Source organism: Platalea leucorodia (genome assembly GCF_965183815.1).
Source record: "Platalea leucorodia genome assembly, chromosome: 1".
Taxonomy (NCBI): domain Eukaryota; kingdom Metazoa; phylum Chordata; class Aves; order Pelecaniformes; family Threskiornithidae; genus Platalea; species Platalea leucorodia.
In genome coordinates this window covers 10,241,186-10,265,567 of record NC_138823.1, presented here as the reverse complement: position 1 = coordinate 10,265,567, position 24,382 = coordinate 10,241,186, and the positions used below count along the sequence as shown (strand labels likewise).

The 24,382-nt window shown below is 37.8% G+C and overlaps 1 protein-coding gene across 1 annotated transcript in view; it reads right to left on the bottom strand.

Annotated features, from left to right (window-relative positions):
* The window catches only part of ADCY8 (adenylate cyclase 8), a gene marked incomplete at its 3' end in the record, with an annotated part of 132,402 nt that overhangs the window by 32,917 nt on the left and 75,103 nt on the right, over window positions 1-24,382 (bottom strand). Inside the window, exons 6-9 of the mRNA XM_082304201.1 lie at window positions 22,409-22,567; window positions 17,938-18,208; window positions 11,609-11,806; window positions 4,721-4,821 (exon numbers count right to left, since the gene is read on the bottom strand). Coding sequence (XP_082160327.1) covers window positions 4,721-4,821; window positions 11,609-11,806; window positions 17,938-18,208; window positions 22,409-22,567 — 729 coding nt within the window. The remainder of the gene's footprint in view (window positions 1-4,720; window positions 4,822-11,608; window positions 11,807-17,937; window positions 18,209-22,408; window positions 22,568-24,382) is intronic.

The window sequence follows — 24,382 nt, the reverse complement described above, 5'->3', positions numbered from 1 at the left end:
TTGAAGTGTAGGAGTCCAGAAAAGAAAATGAGTTAAACAGATAACAGAAAACAAGGCTGTAATTAGCAGAGTGTTTTTCTTTTGGAACATGTCTGAACTGCTATAAGTAAGATATATATGCATAAGTGATATTTTTATACTACTAAATCATATTACAAAACATTTTGAAATAAAATGTGAAAAAATCAAAATAGAAGTTCTGTTCCCTAATGAACTGAAATAAGACGAATTACATATTAACTTCCCTTGAGAGCTTCCATGTGGTAATATTAGTTTTGACACTGTTCTGATGACTTACCATTGGTACAAAATGTTATCTTACACTTGGGTCAGCATTTCACTCCAACAAGTTTTGTCAGAGTTTTGTATGTGACTTAAATACAGGACGCAGTGGAGCTTCCCAAAAAAGTCCCATCCTCTCCAGCAAGCTCACTCAGAAGTAAAGCTTGCTTTTGAAAGAAGGAACAATGTAGCCAGTAAAAACAAACTGTATTATGAAGGGAAGAATGAATAATGAGGAAACAATGATTGGAGCAACAGCCACAGATTTCATCCTGTGTGACTAAAAGTTTTGTGGGAAGAGTCTCAGGACTTGCTCAAAGTCCCAAGGCTAACAAGTAGAGACACAATGCAATGGTGCCTTGGGAGCAGCTTCTGTCTCTGGAAATGCACAGAAAGCCAAGGGAGAGACAGTCAGTAAAGCCAGGGAAAAGCTGGACAATATGTACATGGAGAACTAATCAAGAGAGTCAAGAGGGCTCATCAAGGAGCTGTGTAGTTTAGGATACAATTTATCTTACTGCACAGCAGCCTCTTACATTTATTCAGGTGGGAGGCACCTTGAGATCCATTGGTTGACCTGTTCTCCAGTGGCTATACTTTGAACCTGGGATATAGACCCCGACAGATAATTAGGTGAGATTAATTCCTTCAGTTTCCCACATTACAGCAGTATTCTGCAATAGCCTTCTTGTTTTCTAAAGCCAAATGATTGAGATCCTCTTTGGAACTGATAGTTTCTATCTATATCTCAGATATATATAGACAGTCTATATATGCAGATGTAGCCTACCGATTATGCAGACCTAGCCTGACCCAGCTCTAAATGAAACCAAATTAAGGCTTTCAAAAGGATTAGGATCAAGCCTCAAAAGGTCAGACCTGAGGACACTAAACATGAGTTCTTATTTTGGACTGCCAAACTCTAAATGTAAGACCCAGTGCTGTTGAATTAAAGTACTATAAAGGGAGCATCTAGGGACCTAAGTCTGGGATATCAATCCAAAATGCAGCATAACCTGCTTAGGTGCCTGAGGAAACAAGGCCTTTTATTTGTTCATAATAAATATATAGGCAACAAAAATTCTTCCACTGTAGCTGTTCAGTTGAACATTGATGTGTTTGTCTCTTGTCTAAACCTGCTTGAAATAAAAACAAAACTGAACTCTGCACACCTATGACGTCCTAAAGGATCAATCCAGTATCTGTGCTAAGATTTTGTTGGCAGCATGCTGATAGGCTCAAGTACAGCAGAAGACATAGTCAAGTTCGGAGGAATATGAAAAACCAGCCATAATACTATTTTGTCCATGAACTTCTCCCAGAACTAGGACATCTGGGTTGGATCCCCTCTTCATTCAAGAAGAGATTCAAGACCAAATGCTTTTCTTTCTAGGGGTTCCCTTACTGTCAAGATCAAGTGAAGTCTGAAATGGAGCTTCTGCCTTCCCTCTTCCTCGTGTACAGTCACAAATCAAGAGTTGAGCCAGAAGGAAAACTTACTTACGTAAAACAGAAGATGCAGATGTTTAAATGAACAACTGTTTTAAATCTGTGTTTCTCCCCTCACAAGAATAACCCAGTGAAAAACTGACAGAAATAAGAGTAGTTCAGCAATCTACTCTAGTATGATCTACTGCCCACGTGAGCATATAGAAAGTTCATTGCAGGAAATGAATCAAACTCCAAGGCCTCTCAGATGGAGAAGATGAATCACTGCAAAGTTGGCAATGTAACTTAATGGCTTCATAGAGGATAATTACAGCAGAAATATGGCATTAATTTATGTCACTTAGAGTAATTTCCCCAACTCAATATTTCAAAGAATGAAAACTATTGCAAAGACTTTTAAATTCAGTGATGTGCCTGCCCTGTCAGGGAAAAGTATGAATGGATCAAATATTTATCCTGCAGGAGACAGATATAAACTAAGATAAACTTTTGAAACTCCCATGCACAGTAGATGCAATAATAGATAGATGATTGCCTTCTTTAAAACAGACTAAGGCAACCTGTCTGGGAAACTCCCTGAAGATCCTTAGTAAGATATATTTTACAATGATTTAAATAATGTTTTCTTTCACTGAATTTCCAGAAATCCCCAAAAGACTCAGCTCAGAAAAATATTCAAATGTACTTAAGCAAATACAAACTTCCATCCTTGTTCAACAGAGCTCTGAAGCATTCATTGAAAGACACTTAAAAGTATCATTAGGAAATGGGTAAGCTACCATGAGGAGTGTGAATTATAGCTTTGTTAGTTGTTCCATGGAAATGATGTCCATGCTTTCCCACTGTGATAGTTTACTTCTCTGGTATCTACTAGAGGTATAACAGATGAGCATGCAGTTATCCCCAAGACTCTCTGAATCCAAATCCTGCCTAACTTTGTGATAGCTTGCTCATGTGCTCATACCTTGAATTGTTTTTAGAAGTGGAAATTAGGAAATTTGAACTTCCAGATTATTTCCTCATTTGATATGTTTCAGCATATTGAAACCTTCTTACTCAAAACCCCTCATCCTGTTATTTTAGGGTTGCTCAGCTCTTGACCTCTGCTCATTAAACAGGCATGCTTTTTTAAGACTGAAACACAATTTTGAAGCAGAGTATCAGAACTTGAAAAACGAAGACCAAAATTTGCCTTCTTAAATTTTGACAGTGATGTACGGCTTCTGAAAGAACATAAGAACTGCGATAAAGCACCAATGTGACTCCAAATCTTCTCTCTCAAAAGGGATAGCAGTAAATATTCTTTCCCTAAACATCTTCCCAGGTTCCAGCAATCAATCTTTAAGGGCATTTTTGAGGCCAAGTTTCCATAATTTTGTTTAAAAACCTCTGCTGATCTTATCTTGTAGGAATTTATCTAATTTTTATTTAAACCTATTTATATTCACAGCCTCTTTAACATTCAGTGACAAAAAGGTCCACAAAGCATTTGTGAAGTGCAGGGGAAAACACAAGACTTCTGTGCAAGATGGGAAACCAGTGAGACAGTTGCAGGCAATGTAGTTATGTGACTCCTTCTCCCCTAATTCCAATGGTACTAGACACCCTCATGAGAATTAACAGAGATGAATCTGTGCAGACAGAAATAATGTTGTGTTTTTTTTTTTTTTTTTTTTGCTGGTATAGCAGTGATTGATATAGCAGCAGAAATCTTTTTGGAAAACAGGTTCCATTAATAAGATCCATAAACCTTTTTGTACATACTGAGAAAAAAATAAAAATAACAGCTACCAGAAGTGAAGAATTTTGAATGTGTGTTGGGAGAAGAACTTTAAAGAAGCAAACAAACTTACTAGTATTAGATCAATATAGCACATAAGGAACAGCAGAACGTCAGGTACTACTCTGGGTGCTTTCCCAGCTAGGAACTACAAAATACAATGGAAACCACTGCTGCAGAGTACAGTTGCCTGCCTGCATCTAACCATCATTTTGGTATTCTTAGACATAAACATGGTGAACCAGGTCTTCCAGAGATGATCCAAGAAATATTGCTGCATCACTGTAACACAATAAATTTCTTATTTCTTATACAAATACTGTATTTTCAAGGTTATTCTACAGGCAGCCATAAGTTAAGGTTTGTCTGAGTATTAGAAACCACCTGAGAATTATGTTCATCTGGGCATTTCCATTTTAGCACTTGCTCTGCCAAAGACCAAATGGGACCAGGGGCATCTTTTATTGGCAATCAAGTTCTGCTGGCTCTGCTGTGATGCTAGAAAACTGACGTTAGTCCTTGGACACACTCTTATGTTCTCACTATTAAATAGCAGAAAAAAATGCCAATTGATGGGTTTGACTGTGTGAAATGTGGACACAGAGGTCTCTGCTATGTCACATTTTTGTCATGTTGATAGGAAGTTGTTGCTTGGTCAACCCCAGATAAAAGCAGAAATGAGAAAAGATCTACCAGATCACCTTCTTGCTTCTTCTTTATGGCACAAGATTGCTTTCCCCAGCTGGGTAATACGTATTGTCAGCAAAAAAGCACAGCAGTACAATTTTCTTACGGAGTATGTAAGAAACAAAACCAAAACAATCACCGATTCCCAAGGTGATTACCAGTCACTTAGCAAAGAGGCACTGTTATAAGTCTGGATCATGTTTTACTTCAACACTGGAAGCAGCAGGCCATATCATGTCAAACTTTTGTAACCCAAAGTCCCCGCTTATCTCAGTGGGTGTTCTGCTTAAAAACATAACAACGTAATGTCAGTAGATGCTGCTGTCTCACATGAAAACATGTAGCTGCAGATAATGTGATACAAAAGTAGTTAATACTGCGAAAAAAGTGAAAAAATATTTCCGAATAGTTTTGGGGAACAAGCAGATTTTATTGGTTCATTCCACATCAATCCTAGAAATGTTATCTCACTGTTTCCCCAAGAGCGCCTTCAGATATATAGAGATATATTTCTGTATTTACCTGGAAGAAGGAAGTAAGCTTTGGATAGTGGTGATAAATACAAGAACAATAAACGCACACACCAAGTTTGATTTGAATACTTCATCCCGCATTTGAGAATACTAGAATAAAACAAAAACAGAAGAGTAAATTAGCTGTTAACCCATGCAGTAATTTCATAAAGACTGACGCATATAGGAGACTTTGGGGAAATTAGCAGGAAGAGCTAATAAATCAGTAAACCTGAATTTGTTTTTAAAAATGAAACACAACAAATAAATAATTAATAAATGTAAAATACTTTATCCAAGAGAGCAAAACCTTCTAATTTGCTATACAGATTTGTTTTACTTAGTTGCCTCTTTTTCAAAGTTATTTGGTTTAAAAATCCCCAGATAGTTACTAGGGGTTTGTGCTGCTGAGTAGAATACTAAATACTTAATAGCTTAACCAGGGGAACCATGGGTTTCCTCACCTGAAGACAAACACTGAAGGCAGCTGCGACTCTGCATGCATGACATCACGGAGGTGTTTCCAATGCTTGCCAAATTGAGGTAATTCTGTTTTCTTTTTTACTTTTCTTTTTTAAGAAAAGTACATAGTTTGGGACATTCTGTGACTATTTGGGATGTGGGTCATGATCTCTGTATCCTAACTTACCCAGAGGCTGTGCAGAAACTTGGCAGTATGGGCATTCTCCAAGGAGAAAATGAAGGTATTATCATGTAAAAGACCATTTGAGGTGCATTATTATTATTATTTCTTGCAAAAGTATTTTTCTCCATCATATCAAACCACTGAAAATGCTAGCAGGTTCCCCTTTTATGAGAGTTACCAAGAAAAGGAGTAACAAATACATCAGTGAATCATGGTGGATCAGTTACAGTGGAAACATTACCCAAGTCCTCAGCTGGTATTTATCACTGCTAATTCAGTTAAACTCCAATTGTTTACAGCAGATGAAGATTGGTCCATAGACATATTTTTGTAAATGTCTTTATCCTATACTGATGCCACTAAATTTTCTTCACCTAATAAAAAATCCCACAGATGCCTGTCCCCATCATTTTTCCTCCTCTGAACAATAACTCCATTTTATTTAATCTCTTGCAGTTTTGAAGGAGCTAAGAGTTACATGTGCAGAACAAAAGAAAATCAGAGTCAAAGAGATATCAGATATCAGAATCTTTCTCCAGCAATTTGGAAATAAGGCAAACTGTGGTTATAAATGCCTAGAGAGTGTTATAATTGACAACAATTAAAACTGATTAAGAAATGTATCAGGAACTTACATTGAGAGAGTTCAGCTATGAACTGCATTTTATAGCTAATCTGCTCTTGAAGGAAGGTCCTGTCTAGACTTAGACTATATTCACTACACGGACCTTCAGTAGGGACTTCATCTCAGTTATAAACATCTGGTCCAAACAGTCTCAAGCTCCTGAAATGGGAAAAAGGCTTCTCTCTTCCTTGCTACCATTTGTTATGAGTAAGAGAAGGGGTTTATTTGTTGGCATCCCTCATTTTGCCTCCTCCTCTGCTGTGATTATACCCTGTGTCTGCTGTTGGTAGAAGCAGTATCACTTTGACATGATTTTCGATGGTGCTCACAGGCAACTGCACTTCATTTTGCTTGCTGGAAGCACAGAGGCACTGACCCTGATTTCATGTGCAGAAAAAAAGAACTGCATCAGTCCGCTTAAATAATGGACCAGGGCTTTTTTTGGTTGCGGCACAAGAAGAACCAAAGGGAAAAAGAAAGGTACGTTCCTTAAAATATAACATGAAATCCCAACTGTTCCTTAGGGAAATTATAGCAAACTAATTGAATGAAACACAAACATGGAATTGCCTGCTGTGTCAAGCATTATATGAAAAGGATGAATGCTGTGGTCTTATCAGTAACAATGTTGTGATAAGAAATCGTTGGCATCTCTGAGGCAGCACAAACACCAATGATTAATGTAGCACTTCTGTAGCAGTCTATCCCTTAATGACTTGGAGAAGTAATTGAAGGATAGACTAAGCCTCAAGGCACTTCCATAAGTATGGAGAGGCATGTAGTTAACTAGAGCTGCGTAGAGTGGTAGGAAGAACTGTGATGTGACCTACTCTGCAATGACAAGCTTAGCTGCCACATCCCACAAACCTACCTGCACTGGCATGACTTGCTCATGGCGTAGCAAAGGCTCACCTTGCTTCCCATGGGACTTGAGCCATTTGCCTGCGCTATTGGGGGGGTGGGGGGGCACTGTTTATCTACAGTCAACTGAAACTGAGCTTGCGTAAGAAAGACCTAGTTTCCTCTGCCAAGTAATGCTGCTTATTCCCCACCTGTCCTCTCTTTTCACAGGGTTCTTTGAAAGAGGAGTACCTGTAACACAACAGGCTTTACATGTTCACCTAAAGAAAGTGTTTGTGTGCTGGGGAGGAAGGTTTTTGGTCTGATCCTCACTGCCGTTCTTTGACTCAGATAGGACCTCATGGATGGAAAGAGAGATCATGTTTTTTTTTTCTTCAGAGCAATGGTGTTTGTGCCACTGGAAAAGCTTCTGCAGCACATGGGAGGGACAAAAGAAGATGTATCCGGAAGCCCAAGGCAGTAGAAGAAATAGATGAACTCCTGAGAAGACCAAAGGGTAGACACAGATCCAGTTGTTGACCAATGACAAAAAAGAAGATGCTGAATAGGCCCAGAGTTTGCTCAGTGTTTCTTGCAGACCTTCTTGCCACTAGAAGTTTCTGGGTTGAAAGAAAGAGGCGAGGTCCATATCTGCAAGGATACAGCATGCAGGAAGGGCAACATTTTTTTCCTACTCATTTAATTTTTATTTATCTTACCTATCAGAAATTCTGAAACAGAGAAACTCAGATATTTATGTCTAATATTTGACCTAAGAAAACCTCTACTGTGAAATTCAAAGCTCTTTTGATATTTTCAGTGTGCTCACTTCCCAGAAAATATGTAGACACTTCACCTGCAAGCCCAGTCTGATTTATGATACCAATATAAATATGCAGAAAGACTTAGAGTATCTTTATACAAATCTTTACATTGGAAATGTTCCTTAACAAAAACCCTACCAGCATGTAAAATTCCCTGCCCTGTTACTATGCTTTATCCTGTATGAAAGCACATGGTACTGATTTTTCCAAGTCACTGCTATTAAGATAGAGCATCATAATGCTATCTTTTAATTATTGGAAATCATCTAAACTAGTATCAGATTTTCCGTATGCACTATTACATATTTGGAAACCCTTTGTGTATTTTCATGCTACCATTAGAAGCACTGTGATGAGTCTTTTGCTCTATCTGCCTACATCCTATTTGTGAAAATAACCTCTAGCAAAATTGAGAGTGAATTAGTCTCTAAATGAGAGTGCTAATGAGTGAAATACAGGTTAGTAATGCCTAGTCCATTTGGGTAAAGACACTATAAATATACCAGGTGGAGATCCTGAACAAATTCACTGAAAAATTAAGTATTACAAAATTGATGTGGAAATATACATACTGTCTCAGGGAGATAACCCGTTCGCTAATGCAACCATTACTGCTTCCTATGAAATCTACATTTATTCTATCACCAAGAAAGACATAGAACAATGAGATAAGAGAGGAGTGGGAAGATGTACCAATGGCTTAAACTGCTGTGATATACCAGTCGTTTAAACCATTGTAAACCAGGAGCTGTGCCACCTCCCATGGTAGTTTTGGGCATGCCGATTCCAGAAATTACTTTTTTTTTAACCTTTTGAAACCTTAAAGGAAGCAAAACAGCACTTTCATTGCTAGGATAAATCTGCTGTCTGCAATTGTTTTAGAATGAAAAAAAAAAAAAAAAACCCCGAAACAACCCAGACTGTTTAAACAGAAGTCCAGTATGACATTTCAGATCTATTGAAGTCACCCCAAAAGATTTGTGATCCCACGGCATGGTAGTCCTGTTACTAATGCAGGAGGAAGAAATATACTTTAGTGTTCATATGGTGACTCACTTCTCTGTGGTTTGAGGTACAGAGCATTAACACAATTCTCATTGAACAAGGTTAACGTAACACTTCTTGATCGGGATCTCAGCTATGGGCACCGGTTGTTCTGCCTACTGAATAACTGTAGAGTCTGGGGCGAGAAGTACTTACACATAAAAGAAATAAGTATTAGGCAGATGCCAGTGCTGCCTGAAAGTGTGGCACAGCTAAATGTGAGGGCACAAGATTTTACGTAGAAGAAGTTACTTTACTTCAGACCTGCCTCTGACTTGAAGCTGCCACTGGTCTGAACAGAAGGTGAAGTGGCAGCAAATGAAAACAGCAGTGTGAGATGGGAGTCCATAGACATATACTATCTACTTGCTCAGCAGCACTGCAGGGAGCAGCTCAAGATGCTGATGTAGAAGGTCATGTAAGCAGTTGCAAAATGTTAATGACTAGAAGAAAGCATAGTTCCAGACTGAAAGGTTAGGGGTGGGGAGAGCAGAGGGGGAAAAGGCTTCTGAAATAGCTTTATGGGGCTCCAATTTAAATCTGAAATTGTTTTGTTTTGTTTCCTAAATGGGCAGGAAGAAGGGAGAAAGTGATAGTAATATAAGATAACATGGAGGAGATAGCTTCTTTCTGTAACAAAACAGTTGATACATTATTTTTTTCATAACTGCCTGTAGACTATGGTTTAACACTAAGTCTACTGGGACAAACCTGTAATTATTGCACAGGCAAACAAGGAGGGAAGACATTTCCCACATTTTCTCACAAGACAATGCTCCTTCCTATAATGAAGAGGACACTGTAATTCATCTTTCCTTAATCCACATCATCCCTTTGCATCCTGGTGCATTCCCCATCCGTCTGTGAGCGCGCCTATGGTGCCCCAGCACCCTGAACACAAGCAAGGAGGTTGCTGACCAGAAACTATCCAGCTGTTGGAGGTGAATGAACCAGAGCAAGTAAAAAAGTGCTGATATTTTTAAAAACTGTACTCCTGTGTAATGCTAAAAACCATCCTGATTTAGAGGACAGAAAGAAGATTCAGTACATTTTATGGAAAGGATTTTGTGTTTGTATTGCCTGTGCTATTAGTTGGGAGTAGCACCTAAGAAAATATTGAATGAAAGCACCATTTTCTAAGCATTGCAGCACAGGCTGGCATTGGAAATGTCACAGTGAAAAGAAACTGTATCAAAACTGCTCAAAATGTTGACTTTTAAATAGGCTTTTTGTCATACAGATGCAATTCAAAACATTATTAATATTTAAAATTTGACCTATGTAATGTGATGGATTAGATCATGGGGGTTTTTTTCCCCTTTTGCTTAAATTGCATTTAAATGAAAATCTACCCTTTCTATACAGATTTTCCTTGTGGCTGCTAATTGTGAAGTCTAAAATGACAAGAAAGTTTATATTCTGAATATAGGATCTGATTCTTGGCAGTGACCCTTTACTCCAGCCAATGTTCAGGTCTCATTTATATGAAATAGCAATTGAAGACTAGGTAAACCATTGACTAGCTTGCTCATTCAGCAAGCTGTTTGTGGCCAGGCTGTTTCCTCTTTTGCACAAAAAAATTTCTAATATACCTTCTCACCTTCTAATATACCTTCTCACCTTCTACGTTAAATGCTATTTTGTCTAGATATCTTTTGACCTTGTGCTTTGAAAAGATTAAAGATTACTTGTGACTTTTGGGCCTTCCGATGGTAATGTACAGGATATCAGAAATCTTGGATTTCATGTCCTCTGGGTCCCTGTCAGCTTTGCACGATAACTGCACTGAAAGAAATATCTTCTGTTGCAGCAGTAGTGGCTAATTCAGCTTTGGGGATTCTGCCTTCTGTCTCAGTGTCATAAATATCCTCATGAGGAAATTGAATTTTTTTTTTTTTTTTTTAATGGACCTTTCTTTTTCCTTCTGCAGGATCATTTGTGAAATAAGGGCTTAAATATACTTCAAGCAGAATTTTTCTTTTCCAGTGGTTTTCATTAAGCTCTCACCACTGATACCACCTGAGGACTGGTCTCCCATAAGTCAAGTAAAATAGTCTGTTTCCCAGTGGAGTGTAAAGTAATGATGAAGTGGGCCTCCATGCTTGCAATTCCCCATTATTTTTCTTTCTTTTCAGTCTAAGTGCACATCCTATTGCAGACCTGCTGTTGCTGCATTGTAACAGCATACAAGTCAATGAAATCATTTGAGATCTATGCAACCCCACCCCATGTCGTCAGTTTGCAAGGAAAATTCTCCCATTGTCTTATCTTTTTTAACTTATTGTCTTATCTTTTTTAACTTATAACTTACATGTGGGTGTAGACTGAGATAAAAATTAGTGAGATCATACTGCTGTTGAGAAGCAGCAAAGACATGAACAATATTTACCTCTTAGAAGCAGATGTTAAAAAAAAAAGATGTTTAAAACAAAGAGTTGACAAATAAGTTTTGACTTGGAATAAACATAGCAGCTGCCTAGAGGACATCAGATGGATCCTATGACTAAATGAAAGAAACATGTCTATATAAATATAGATATATGTTTTGAATAGAAGTGTCAGTTTATTAATATGCTCAATCATCGTTTGTGCCAAAGCAACCTGTCATCTGATGGAAAACTGCTTGTACTAGACAGCAAATGAAACCCAGCAAATGGCTGTTGTTTTCAGAAGCAGAGTTTGCTCAGTGTAGGTATTTTCCAACAATGAAATGTAATAATTGCAGCATTACAACACCTGCATCATGACACTGTCTGTTATGTTCTGTAGCTCAGTCCCAACTTCTGAAAACTGAAATAAAATGAAAAAGAAATAAAACCAGAAAAAAACATTGTAAGCTAGAACCTACAGCTTCTCTACTTCAGTGGACATTTATTACAATTTGAGTTGTGAATAATGCAGCTACCAAGACCCAGCTACCTTATGCTCCAGGCTGGAGTCTTTAAACATCAGTGAAAAAGGCTTGATATGCTCTCTTCTCAATTTATCGCCACTCCGTAAGTCGATGGTGTGCTCTATTCGCTTGTTAATTTCCTCAGGCCCAGACTGGACATGCAAAGCTTGTGCAAGATGGTTTGGAAGCAGATTTATTGAATTTCTTGTTAGGGCAGCCAGAGTCTAGGGGAAAGCACATGCAAACAGAATAAACCTGCTGGTCCCCTTGGGTTAAAAATGCAATGTTTTAGATCATGTTGCATTGCAAACCATTACAGCATTCCATGCAATTCATTCAATGAAATCTATAAAAGTGTAAAATAATAAGTCTGTTCCACTAAACACATACAGTACATTAAGGGGAGTACTTTAATGCACTCTTTTGTACAGACTAGGAGGTTTGCTGCTGCACTGAACACTAGGAATATATTCCCCTTTACAGATTCTTCTAATTAATTATTAGAGCATGCATGAGGGGAGTACACACCAAAATTAGAGCAGGGTATCTAACTCAATGGTGTGTTTTAACAACTAAGAATGGATGCTACAGAAAACAGAAATCACAAAACAGGAGTAATGATGTTTTTCTTGATCTTAAAGTTACTGGATGTGTGTAGTTAAGGAACAGATCAATTAGGCAGGAGTGAAGAAGGTGACATTTCTGATCACTTCAGCATGGGTTTTCAAATAATACGTTCTTCTTCACTACTGGTATATTTCAGCCAGTCTAGATTACAGTTAGGCTACATGATTCAATTTCACTGTAATTCATATTATTATTTAAAATATTATCTCAAATGCATTATTCCTTTGGTATTTCATTGACTAATCAAAAGAAAGAAAAGACTTTTGCACACCTTTGCAAAGGAAAGCTAGTGGAGACAGTAAGAAGGGTGCTTCACCTTCAGGAAAGAGGTAGAGTTTGCTTTCATAAAGAGAACAACTCAGTCCCATTTCATGGTATCATTTCATGACATAAACCACAGTGAAGCAGCACTTTCCCATTTGAATGGGAAAATAAACTCTACTACCTGTGATATTCCCAAGCGTTAACAAATGTTAATGAACGGAAAGGATATAAACCTTCATACATCACAGCATAAGACATTTCAGAATTATTATGGGTAAGAAATAGTCTTTTGCCAGAGAAAAGTTATCCCATAGGTCCATGCTGGAAAGATCTTCTGCTATATCTCCTACTGGGCATTGTTGGGAAGAGGAGTTTGGGATGGATTTATCACTAGATTTCTCTGGAAAGTCAATTCTTTTGGATCATGGGATTATGTACAGCAAACGATATCAGGAGGTTTCCCTTGTTCGTTTTCAAAGTATAGTCAGCAATTACATTCTAACGAATCTTGGAGAGCACATTAAAACACAGGATAGGTCTTGTGCCCACTGTCAAACCCCAAGTGACAACTTTCTTTACAATCCTAAAATAAAGTCCAAGGACTCTGTAGTCGCAGATAGTATTTTGTTTTCTCATATTTCATCTTTTAATGAGTAACTTAAGAGCCCAGTATACAGGCAGAAAAGGATATCAGGACCGAAATCTTCTGTCTAGTGAAGTGAAAAGCAATCTTCCTGTTTGCTTTAGCATAAAAAGGACTTCAGTACAGAAGGTTTGGCAAACCACTCTGCTCAAATCTCCCCATCTTCTCTGCAGAAAATCAATAGCATTAACATTTGGTGAAAAAAAAAAAAATATCAAGGAAACTTCTCTCATACTAAAGTTTCAGATATGCCTAAATGCATATCTTAGCCTTGGAGTTAAGGTGGAAACTCTAAGGTTAGAGCCAAATCCCAGGAAAACAATCCATTGAGTCAACTGGATAAATACTGTATTAATAACACTAAGGCGCTACTTCAGTTTAGGTGTTCCTATCTCTTTTAAACTGAGCTATGGAGAAAAGTTATTATCAGTTTGTGGTGGCTGAAATCACACAAGCTGGTCTGAAGTCACTGTTAAAGGATGAGATCACATCAGATGCTGTTGCGTGCATTAATTCCTCAGAATTAGTTCATATTGCTATATCTCCATGGGAAGTGAGGATGGAGAAGGTCCCTAATGTTTTAACTGGGCATTATGTTTTATTTACATGAAGAGAGTGATCTCAGTTCATCCTAGTAAGTGTCTACATTTTGCTTCAAATTATATTTTAAAATTTGATTAATTTGAAGAACTGTCTTCTTGCTGAATGTATGACGTGGTTTACAGTTCCTGATAGATGAACATGACATAATATCACCACTATGGCAATGGTGCCAGTAGTATTGGTGCAAAAAAGGACTCTGAAGTTGCATTTATTTTCAGAGGATAAAAAGGAAATTCATATTTGAGTTTAGTGGAGTCTTCTCTCCGTCACACTCAGACACATACTTAAGAAAACTGCTTCCCTGTAATTAGTAATAACAATAATGAAAAATATCATGCAAATTATTGTCCCAAGAATATGTTCTAACCACATTTTTTCTCTGTATACCCCTCCTTGCTGCGCATCTTTTAAGACTGTGTTATGCCAATGTAAGGAAATATTGATTCTCCCTATTACCCTCCTACACATTTGTGAACAGCTGTATGGAAGATACAGATGTGAATCCTACAATGGGCTTTTGAACTTTCCTGATCCTTACAATAACCATTCATCATACAGGAACACATACAAGGTTCTGTTAGGAAAAAGCCCAGCCCAACTTGCACCTGAGACTAAAAGATAAGATGAATTAAAACAAACGAATAATAAAATTCCAACTTTAGACATATTTTATAGAGATTTAAAAAAGGTAGCTGGGATTAAATTTTACTTCCTTTCCACAAAGTTTTCATGCAACAAGTCCAAGCATCCTGACCTCAACAAGAAGGGAAATTTTTAATTTAGAAAACTCTAGGAAGGCTTATTATTTTTTTCATACTGCAAACACCAGGTCTTGGACAGAAATAGGGAAATACAAGGTCACATGTTTAAAGAGACAGGATACAGGTAGGATTTGGTTCAAGAGGAAGACACCTAAATGAAGGTGTTTAGGTGCTTGCTGTCTAAACTTCTGTTACTGGTGATATACACTCTGGATACTTTCAATTGCCCAATCATATGCAGCTATGATCAGCTGAGATGCCCTAGGGTATTCTGGACGACAGTCTGGAGCTAGGAGATATGGCGCAACACCTACAGGAACCTCATGCACTGCTGATCGGTGGTAGGGACCAGCTGGAGTGTGCTGGGGTATCTCAAACTTCGATAGACAGCCACAGTTAAGAAGCTGAATCAAACTCTTACTCAGCATGTTTCAGCATAGGTGTTTAGCACTATTTGGGACATCGGAGTCTCTTACCTGGCTTCTAACTGGTAGTCCAGATGATCACAGTTCTTTTATAGGCCCCTTGTCGTATGGATGTCTCAGGCACCCTAGAGAACTGCATAAAGCACTAAACCCTTACGTTCAGGAGCTGAGCTGTGTGGGAGATCAACACCTGGGACAGTCAGTAGATACACAAATGCAGGTGCCTTGCTTTTGAACCGAATTCCACCCTGTTGTTTATACTTGTCATCTTGACAGTCTTTAAGTATAATTTTTGTGATAACTGGTAAGAATCATCACAGCCACCACTAAAATATGCTTATACAAGACACAGACATTTTAATTGCTTTTTTCCTAATTCACGTCATGGCAGGCCTATCAGGTGCCTCCAGCACCACACACAGTGATCATATTACGCTTTCAGCTGCTTCTTTTGGAAGGCCCAGAGGAGGCCTTAGAATCATAGAATCAATCATAGAATCATAGAATGGTTTGGGTTGGAAGGGACCTTTAAAGGTCATCTAGTCTAACCACCCTGCAATGATCAGGGACATCTTCAACCAGATCAGATGCTCAGAGCCCCATCCAACCTGACCTCGAATGTTTCCAGGGATGGGGCATCTACCACCTTTCTGGGCAAATGGGCCTTCACTCTCTTACCATAAAATAACTTCTGTCCAACTTTCTGTGCTTTAGAAAAGAATCCCAGACACCTGTTTCAATAACAGAAAACTCCATCCATATTGGGCATGGTCTGAATTTCAGAGTAGACACTTGGCTTACCTTACTGCCAGAACTAAGATACTTGGTGCTAACTGTGCTGTAGACACATGCAACTTTTGTCAATGTCTGTGACTACATACATAAAGAGTGGTTATTCTGTTCCTTACTCATATCAACACAACTTCAATTCACTGTCTTAGACTGCCCATAGAAAATGAGGTTGAGGTGAAGAACATGGATTGTGATGAATTTGAATTTGGCAAGAGACTTTGCGTTTCATATTCTTCCTACCATAACTACAGCTAAAAGTAAGACACGTGATCAGAGTTGCTCAAATTTTGTAGTAACTTATATTGGGTAAAGAAACCATTTAAATGCGATTGGCAAATATTCAAACATGTGGAGTGATTCATTGTTGTGTTGCTGCTACTTGGATTCTCAACGTCTGCTGCTGCCAGTGACCTTTAGGTGGCATAATTAATGTTATTAAATGCTTGTTCCATCCAAGGCTGACACACCTTTTGAAAAAGCTACTATATCCTAATATAATTTAAATCTATCATCTGAATTTTGAGCTGAAATACGTTATTCATGAGCAGGAACGCCTATTGTCTGAAGTTTAAAATTGTAAATTACATAATAATTGAATCACACATGGAATAGCAGATTTTTCAAATCTTGTCTCCACTAAAAAGCTTATTGTAAAGCTGTGCGATATAAAATTATAGTTATTTCCAGCAGAACAACCAGTTCGTAATAAAACAGTGAGAAGCTATTCTAAAAATGAATTGTTTATTGTCATAAGACAAAAAATTGCTTTAAAACAAGTGTTTAGTTATACCTATTTCAATAATTTTCATGGACTTTTTACTAGTTTATTGAATGGAATCTGTTCAATGATAGAATAAAAACACTAGTCCTTTATTTCATTCCTCTTCTTTGTCAGTATCAAGGTCAGGTTTAGCTGAGAAAATGATCAATGAAATGATAGCCTACTCTGCATAGATTTTTTGGATTACAGAAATCGGAATGTCTTAAAAAGAAAGAAGAAGAAACAGAGATCAGAAGATACTCAAAGTGGCATGCACTAATACCTCTATTCCTAATGAAACGAGAGCATAGAAAGAGGTCAACAAACTACAGTGAATACTAAAAGGCAGCGTGCATGCAGATACACAGATGTACAGAACATATATAAAACAGGTGTTTTATATAACAGCAAACTATGCCATGCTCCAGTTCAGTTTGAAGAGATGAAGAGACCACCATGGGCTGATTGATCGTGAAGGCTTATCACTTCTGAGCAGATTTGTAAGAAGCAGAAGACGGCTGACAAAGCAAGACCTCCACACAACAACGCTTGAAGTTCAACAGACAGTGCAGACAAGTAGGACTATGGATGTGCAGCAGAAGAAAGGATATATCATGTCATTACAGATCCCTTAGAAAAATGGAAGAAAACTCCAGCTGACCTTGTTTCATAAAGACTCATCAATCATTCAAAAGCAGTGAAAAAAGTGGTGTCTGAGGGCATTTTAACCTTTCCATCTTTAATTCCTCTAAGCAAGCAGACTTTACAAGTGATTTTTGTGACTGTACAAGAATTGCTGGTTACCAGGTTGCTAGCAATTAGCCATGCAATGCTTTTGGAAAAGATCTGATCAGGAGCAGTTTTTATTATCTCATATTTCTGTTGAGCTACGCATGACCTTAGAGTCTAACTCACCTGCTAGTGAACCTTAATTATGTCTTAGAATCTAAGTTTTTAATGTTTTTTATTAAAAAAAGAAAAAAAAAAGAAAAGTGAAGAATGGACAAACTGTTTTCACAAGGTGCTTTTTTAAGGTAGATCATTTTTCTTTCCATTATATATCAACCACCTGCACTATGCTTTTTCCTCTGGCAAAATGTCCGTTCACTCATCCCTTCACTTTGATGGCAGTGTAGTGAAGCTACGCAATGAGAAACACACTCTGACTAGAATGTGCTAGCTAGTTTAGTAACATCAGCTTTACTTTTAATTTACTTCTTTGTGGACTGGTTCAATTAAAACTAAGCTGTTTAGTATTTAATTTCAGTTGGAAAACCCCAAAACGTCTGGTCCCCTGGCATTTCCCCAGTTTGGATACGTGATTTATTTCTGCTCTGAAACAATTTGTTTAATCTTCTGCTGTTACAGTACGTGTTAGAATAAAGTTTAAAGATGAATTTGTTTCCTCTGAGGCTTCCGTTATTGAAATGCACTCAAACATGTGTTCATACTTGATGACATTAAAGGAAGTTTGACTTACATTTTGTTTTCCCACTATGTTATCAAATGGAAGTTCAGGGCTCCAGGATCCTTCAGTAAACGTTGCTCCACTGTTTCTCCTGTCAGTGGAGCTGACAGCCTCTTTCACAATATCTTCAGGCAAAGTCAACAGACTCTCCTCGGGTTGTTTAATTAAATAAGTCTCAATGTTATGTTTCCTCAAGAATTCATTACGCTCTTTGCCATGACCTTCTTCAACTTTATAATCCCCATTCAGGCAGTCCAGAGTGGCTTTGGAGATGTGAATTCTCCTGCATAAGTGAAATAAGTAGTAGCAAATACTGATTGTGCTCTATATACATAGGTAAGAAGGAGTTTACAAACTCTGCTTCATTTTTAATGTGATGGATAAATAGAAGGTTTTCTATTGTATATGATGATTTCTATAAACAAAATTAAATAGTGTATTCAACAAACATGAGTTTCATTTGGGGACAAATACTCTCCAGGCATGTTCACATCAATAGGATCTCATGAATGCACAAAGTCCTGTCACAGGAAAAACATTTTGATATTCACACCTGATACTTTTGCTCACAGTAATAGTTTAATGGGAGACCTTCCTGAGTAAAATACTGTTCAGAGTGAATGAAAATTGCCACTTCAGGTAAATGTGGTAAGAGGAAAATATATGGTATGCATTAGAGCAGTTTGTGTGAAAGCTCTTTAATTTCCTTCAGTTACCTGAGGTAGCTTAGACAGTTGAAATTAGTGGTCTGATTGCATCTGAAGTGAATTAGGGAAATAGGAAAACTATACAAAGGCAGGTGGGGTGATAATTTCTGGTAAGACTAAGTGATGAGTTCAAAAAGCTTTTGCAAAAGTGAAGCTGAATCTCAGAGATGACATAGAAAAGCTCAATTTTTGCAAAAGCATGATAAAGCTTTGGATGTCTTCCAACCAAACCTGGAGGAGGTGCTTGGCATTTGGACTTTCTTAGCCATAATTATGACTGCTTGAGAAGGACAGAAAGAAGTTCAAGTGAAAAAAAAAAAAAAAGAGAAAAAGTAGGTTTTATTTCTATTTTTAAGAAATCTTCAACTTCCTACATGTAGGGTTAATTTCAGACACCTCTAAAACACATCCACATGTTTAGCCGTGTTGTACTTTATAATGTAGCACCATAAATGCAATAAGAGATGTTCATTAGGCACTTAGCTAACTCAAGCAAATAAATGTAGTGACTCCATTAAGATACTTTAAAATCAGCTCATTTTTCAAATTTGGATGCATGGCACTTTTTGAAAGTCAGGCTTGCAGACAGATTCCTAAAATTCAGTCAGCTAAAATTCTTGATCGTTTCTTAATGACACATGCTGAGGCATTTTTTTCTCAGACACCACAAATTGGCTTGTCTCCATTGAAGGAAACACTCCTTGGGAACTTTCTTCTGGAACTTAAAGGATGCCATTACAGAGTTAAATTGCATAAAATACTGCTGGAGTAGAAAGGCTACAAGCACATGTATGATGTGCATGTATTGCCAGAAAATAAAGTACTGGTTGTCTTCAAGCCTTGTGAAAAATCCAGGAGTACCAGAATTTGGCACTGAGTCTATGTAGAGTATTAAATATCAGTATAATTAAAAGATCAAAAATGTGTATCTCAGCTATTTTTTAACCTGTCTCAGCTCCCCTCTGAAGTCAGCACAGGTTTTGTACAACTTTCACTGTCTGAAGTCATGCTGTTATGATGTTCACAGAGATTAGTACTCTTTTGTAGTCAAACCTCAGTAAAACTGGCAACAAAAAACAGTAAAAATGTTTCTCAAATATAAGCAACTTTTGGCCTGGACTTTAAAACCAGATCATATGATCTCTCAGAAAGACAATGCATTTCCTAGCTCTTGGAAACCCAAATAGACTAAATTGATTTAGGTAAAGTACTAATTAAAAAAAAAAAAAAAAAGAAAAAAGAAAAAAGAAAAGAAAAAAGAAAAAAAGAAGAAAGAAAAAGAAAATGATACATTAGTTGCCAGGGTGACTATCTTTGTGCTGAGTTTCCACTAATATAATTTGGGAAGATTGCATTATAAAGCCCTGAAATATAGATTTTATAATGGAAATGATAACAGCTTTAACCAGAGCGTGGAGCTGGCTATTGATGTAATACCCTTAAATGGACCCAATATTAATAAATAGTTGGTAGATTAATAATATCTTCTGGTTTCACCTTTTGTACAGCTTACTTAAAAAACTTTAAAATGTACAGTGGAGAGATGTCTTTCTAATTTTATACAAATGCAGTAAATGGGGAACTTGAGCACTGAAGTAAAAAGGTATAGCCTGTCCTACTATTGAACACATATCAGGACCAAAGCTTTAGATGATACCTGTCATTGATACATCCTGGAAAATTAATTATTAGCTAGGTTTTATGCCAATTCAGTACCATAGATTAATACCTAGATACACCAGGTGAAGACTATTAGAAGATGGGGCGGAAGAGTGTCTCTGAAATAACACTGTAGGGTCTTACGTGGTGTCCTTCTCAGGTGTTGTGGACACATTTTTGTTCCTCTCAGAGAACCAGAAATAATTGGGTTTGCTCAGTGCTCTTGAGTGCCTCTTTCCACGACAGCTGGGCTGCCCGCTTATGCTTCTTCACTCGGGAGCAATCTGTCCCTGCATGACCCATGCTTAAGAGGTCTCAGGGTGATACGCAACCGGTGAGGGGAAGAGCTGAGCCCCTTCCCTCCTGCCCCCAGACTGGGTGGAGGGATCCTCCCCATCCTGGACCCCCTCCACTGTGTGCTCAGGAGAGGGCTATGGTTCATCTTTGCTCTTGTTTCACACTGTGGGAGCAGGACCATTCATAACCCCAGAGCAGCTTTTTTGACAAAGCAGAGGAAAGCAGTGCAGCTCTGGGAATGATCTTGGTATTGTGGCAGGCAGGGGGATTTGAATGCTGGCGGCAGGGAGAAGTAAGAAGAGGCTGAAGTGAACTTAACTGCTCTATTAAATCTGCTCTGCACACTAGGAAAGCCTGATGTAAATCACTGTTTTGAGGGACTTGGTGAATTGCTGTCACATACAGGCTTTGTTCTGTTGGCAAACTTACATACAGGAGTGGAAATCACTCTGCTCCAATACACTGAAGCCTAGCCAGGCATTTTATCAGCAACAGCAAGGTGGTGCATTCTCTGGGTTGTTCATTAATAGCCGTACTACTTGCACACATTAACAGCAATAAACTAGACCTTTTGCAGGTGCGGATGGTGAAACTTAAATGATTGATTTACTCATGTTAATAAAGCAGCATGTGACCTTTCTTAGTCATCTGGGGTTATTATGTGGGATAAGCAGCAGAGAAAGAAAATTTTTTCTGCAGCTTTATACACTGATGACATATACACAGTACAGAAGTTGTTTTCAGAGCATGCAATGCTTCATTTTCTGCTGATTCTAAGCATATATATTAGTATAAAGGTCTACTATGGGGAACAGGGGAAGGGGCCTGCATTTGCAAATACAATATAAAACAAATATCTTTCTAACTTCCTGGGAACATGACAGCTCTGACAGATCCTGATGTGTGAGTAGGGAGTACAGCACATGACTTAGATTTGATGACTTAAAACCTCTCTCACTCAAGATGACAGCATCACTTAGACTTTTTCTGCATAAAGTTGTCTGCTGATATTTCTTCTATGTTCCATGGTCAAAAATTGAATTGTTGTAGGGGATCTTTTGCTACATCTTTCATCAATGGAAGGTGGAACTTAAAGTGAACAGAGGATTCCTGCAACCATTACCGTTTCTTCGAATTTAGGATTTGCAACTTCCAAACTACCATGAGACATAGGCCATGTCAGGCAGAAATAATATTCTGTCTTCCAGGTGAATCAGCCACATCAGACAAAGAAAAACTAGGCAGCACAATGGAAAACCATATATTTTTCACATGTAGACAGGTTGACATAAATGTCTCAAAACATCTACTAAAGCATCAAATTATTTAAAAGACTTCCTACAGAGCCTGCTGTCCATAACACCTTGTTATTTGTGTAACAACCTATGAAGACGTAATTCTTCCCACACTTTGTGCATTATGAAATAAAATAAATTACAGCCTTCTGCCTCACAACAGCATTTGAATGCAAAGGACGAGAGAGTGAAGCCTTGTAAAACTCAGGAATGGTCAACACCTAACGGGGGAATTTGGGCTACCTCTGAGTATTATATGGGCTGAATACAACCACTGACCTTTTTCAGGAAATCATAGCTGGCAAAGAAAAAGAAATATGTTTGTCTTTTCCAATGCCTCTGCAAGCTGACCATTTCCATCTTTTTTGCCTATAGCCTCACAAATCCTTGCCAACCGCAAAATAGCAAAAAAAAAAAAAAAGTCACAGTTGATGAAATAATGTAAGACAGTTAATCTGTTGGCAAGGTTAACAGTGTACTGTGTTGGCAATGTTTTCTGACTGTGGGACATACACATTGCCTTACCCAGGAATTCCACCTGACTCGAGTTTGTTTGCGATATCCACGTCCCATGACCAGACGTCAAACTGCCACTTTCGCAGGCCCAGCACTCCACACAGAACCGATCCCGAATGTATCCCTATTCTCATGTCAATGTCATGCTTCGTTCTTGACCTAACATATCTGTTAAACAAAACAAAACAAAACAAAAGAATATGCACATTTTTTCATATCTTTTAGAAAAGGGTATGATGTAAATTACAATGTCATTTGTTATAAAGAACCACTTAGTCTGTAAAATGAAGAGATAACTTTCTAGGTAGCAAAGTATAAGTAGTGATAAAATGACTCTAAAAGCCAGATTATCATTAAGCGCTTAATTGCGTGCATGGTTCAGTGGCACATGTTATTATTCCTATCAGACAGAAAGAGAAAGATAGGGAGAGAAAAAGATGTCTGAGTGACATTTCTGGACTCGCTGAGTACTTTAGCTTGTCACTATAAAAGAGCATTCAATGACAGTACAAAAACTGTTATCATCAAACCTGCATATATTTTTATATTCTATGGTATTTTTTGAATATTTTTCAATATTTCAAAAATATTACTTTATCGACTGAAATTTTCTAGAGTTATTCTCTGTCCAAAGGTGAATTATTTTCAGTAGATTTGACCAGAACACCATTTCCTCTGTTACGATAATGGTGTGATTCTAAAATCAGTTTTTTCCATTCTGTGTGATGGCAAAGACCATTTCACCTCTTCAAAAGTAAACACATGTGGACATATTTGTTAACAGTCTCAAAAAAGGGACTTTGTCCCAGCACTGTTTTCAATTAATATGTCTATTGGTTATAAAGGGAATTTTACTGTGTTAAAATATTATCTTCCTCTTCTGATACAAGACAACATATACCGTTCATAGCCACAGGCACCTTAGTGGTGTCTTACACCTAGGACTGCCTCTTCCAGATCAGTATTTAGATATTCCAGCACATCACTGTGGGAAGCTCACAACTAAAATAATTGAGCTGTATCCATTGGATGACAGAGAGAGCACTTTTCCAGTTCTGCCTATGTGACAACAATTATTTGCACCAGAAATACTAGTAGAGCTAGTGTTCATTAATATTTCAGTAGCATGCTCAGGATAGGAAAAGCTCGTTGCTACTGTTAGTCTACAAACAAGGCTGCTGCTTCTCTGTAAAGAGTCGCAGTTCTACAGTCACTGAAGTCAATAGCAGCACAGCAAGATCACACAACAGAGCAGGCAAAGAATAAACAGCTCTATTTCACAACTTTGAAGCTAACTACCATTGCCTCAGATGCCTAAATCACGACCTTGGCAGACCCTCTGTAGAGGAGAAAAGGGTAAACTGCTTACTGCATTCAACACTTGGCCTTTCGTTGTTGTAATGGGGCATCAATTCAGTTTGTGGGGGAAAAAAAAAGAAATAACAGTTTTAAAATGGAGAAAAACGAGTTGTATAAAAATGTGAGGAATTGAAAATAAGCAATTCATCATTATTTCCCCTTCATTCGTATTCTGAAACCTTGGAGAAAAGCATGCATATGATAAGCCCCAGTGCAGTTGTTTGCCTACAACAAGATCTGTTCAACGTACCAGGAAGCCAACATATTTCAGATATCTAAAAGGAAGAGATTTTTAAAAGTTATTCATAAAATAATAAAAAAGAAGCTCTGAGATGGTATTTATCTGCATTTTGGTACTCTGAGTTTATAGTTTTAATTTACAAATTTCTTTACTGGTTTACAAGTAAGAGGGCTTGAAATATTGAAATCAAACAATCACCTGTCTCTGGAAGACATGACATGAAAAGAACACCTCCACACTGAAGTAGTGCCTTAAATGTTATGAGAAGAGTTAAGAGAAGTGAAAGCACTGCAATTTGTAACATGTTTTGAAGAATTTTTATAGATATGCTACAAAAATATCTAAACTAACACTCATAACTGTCAGAGGGATCAGCACACAGC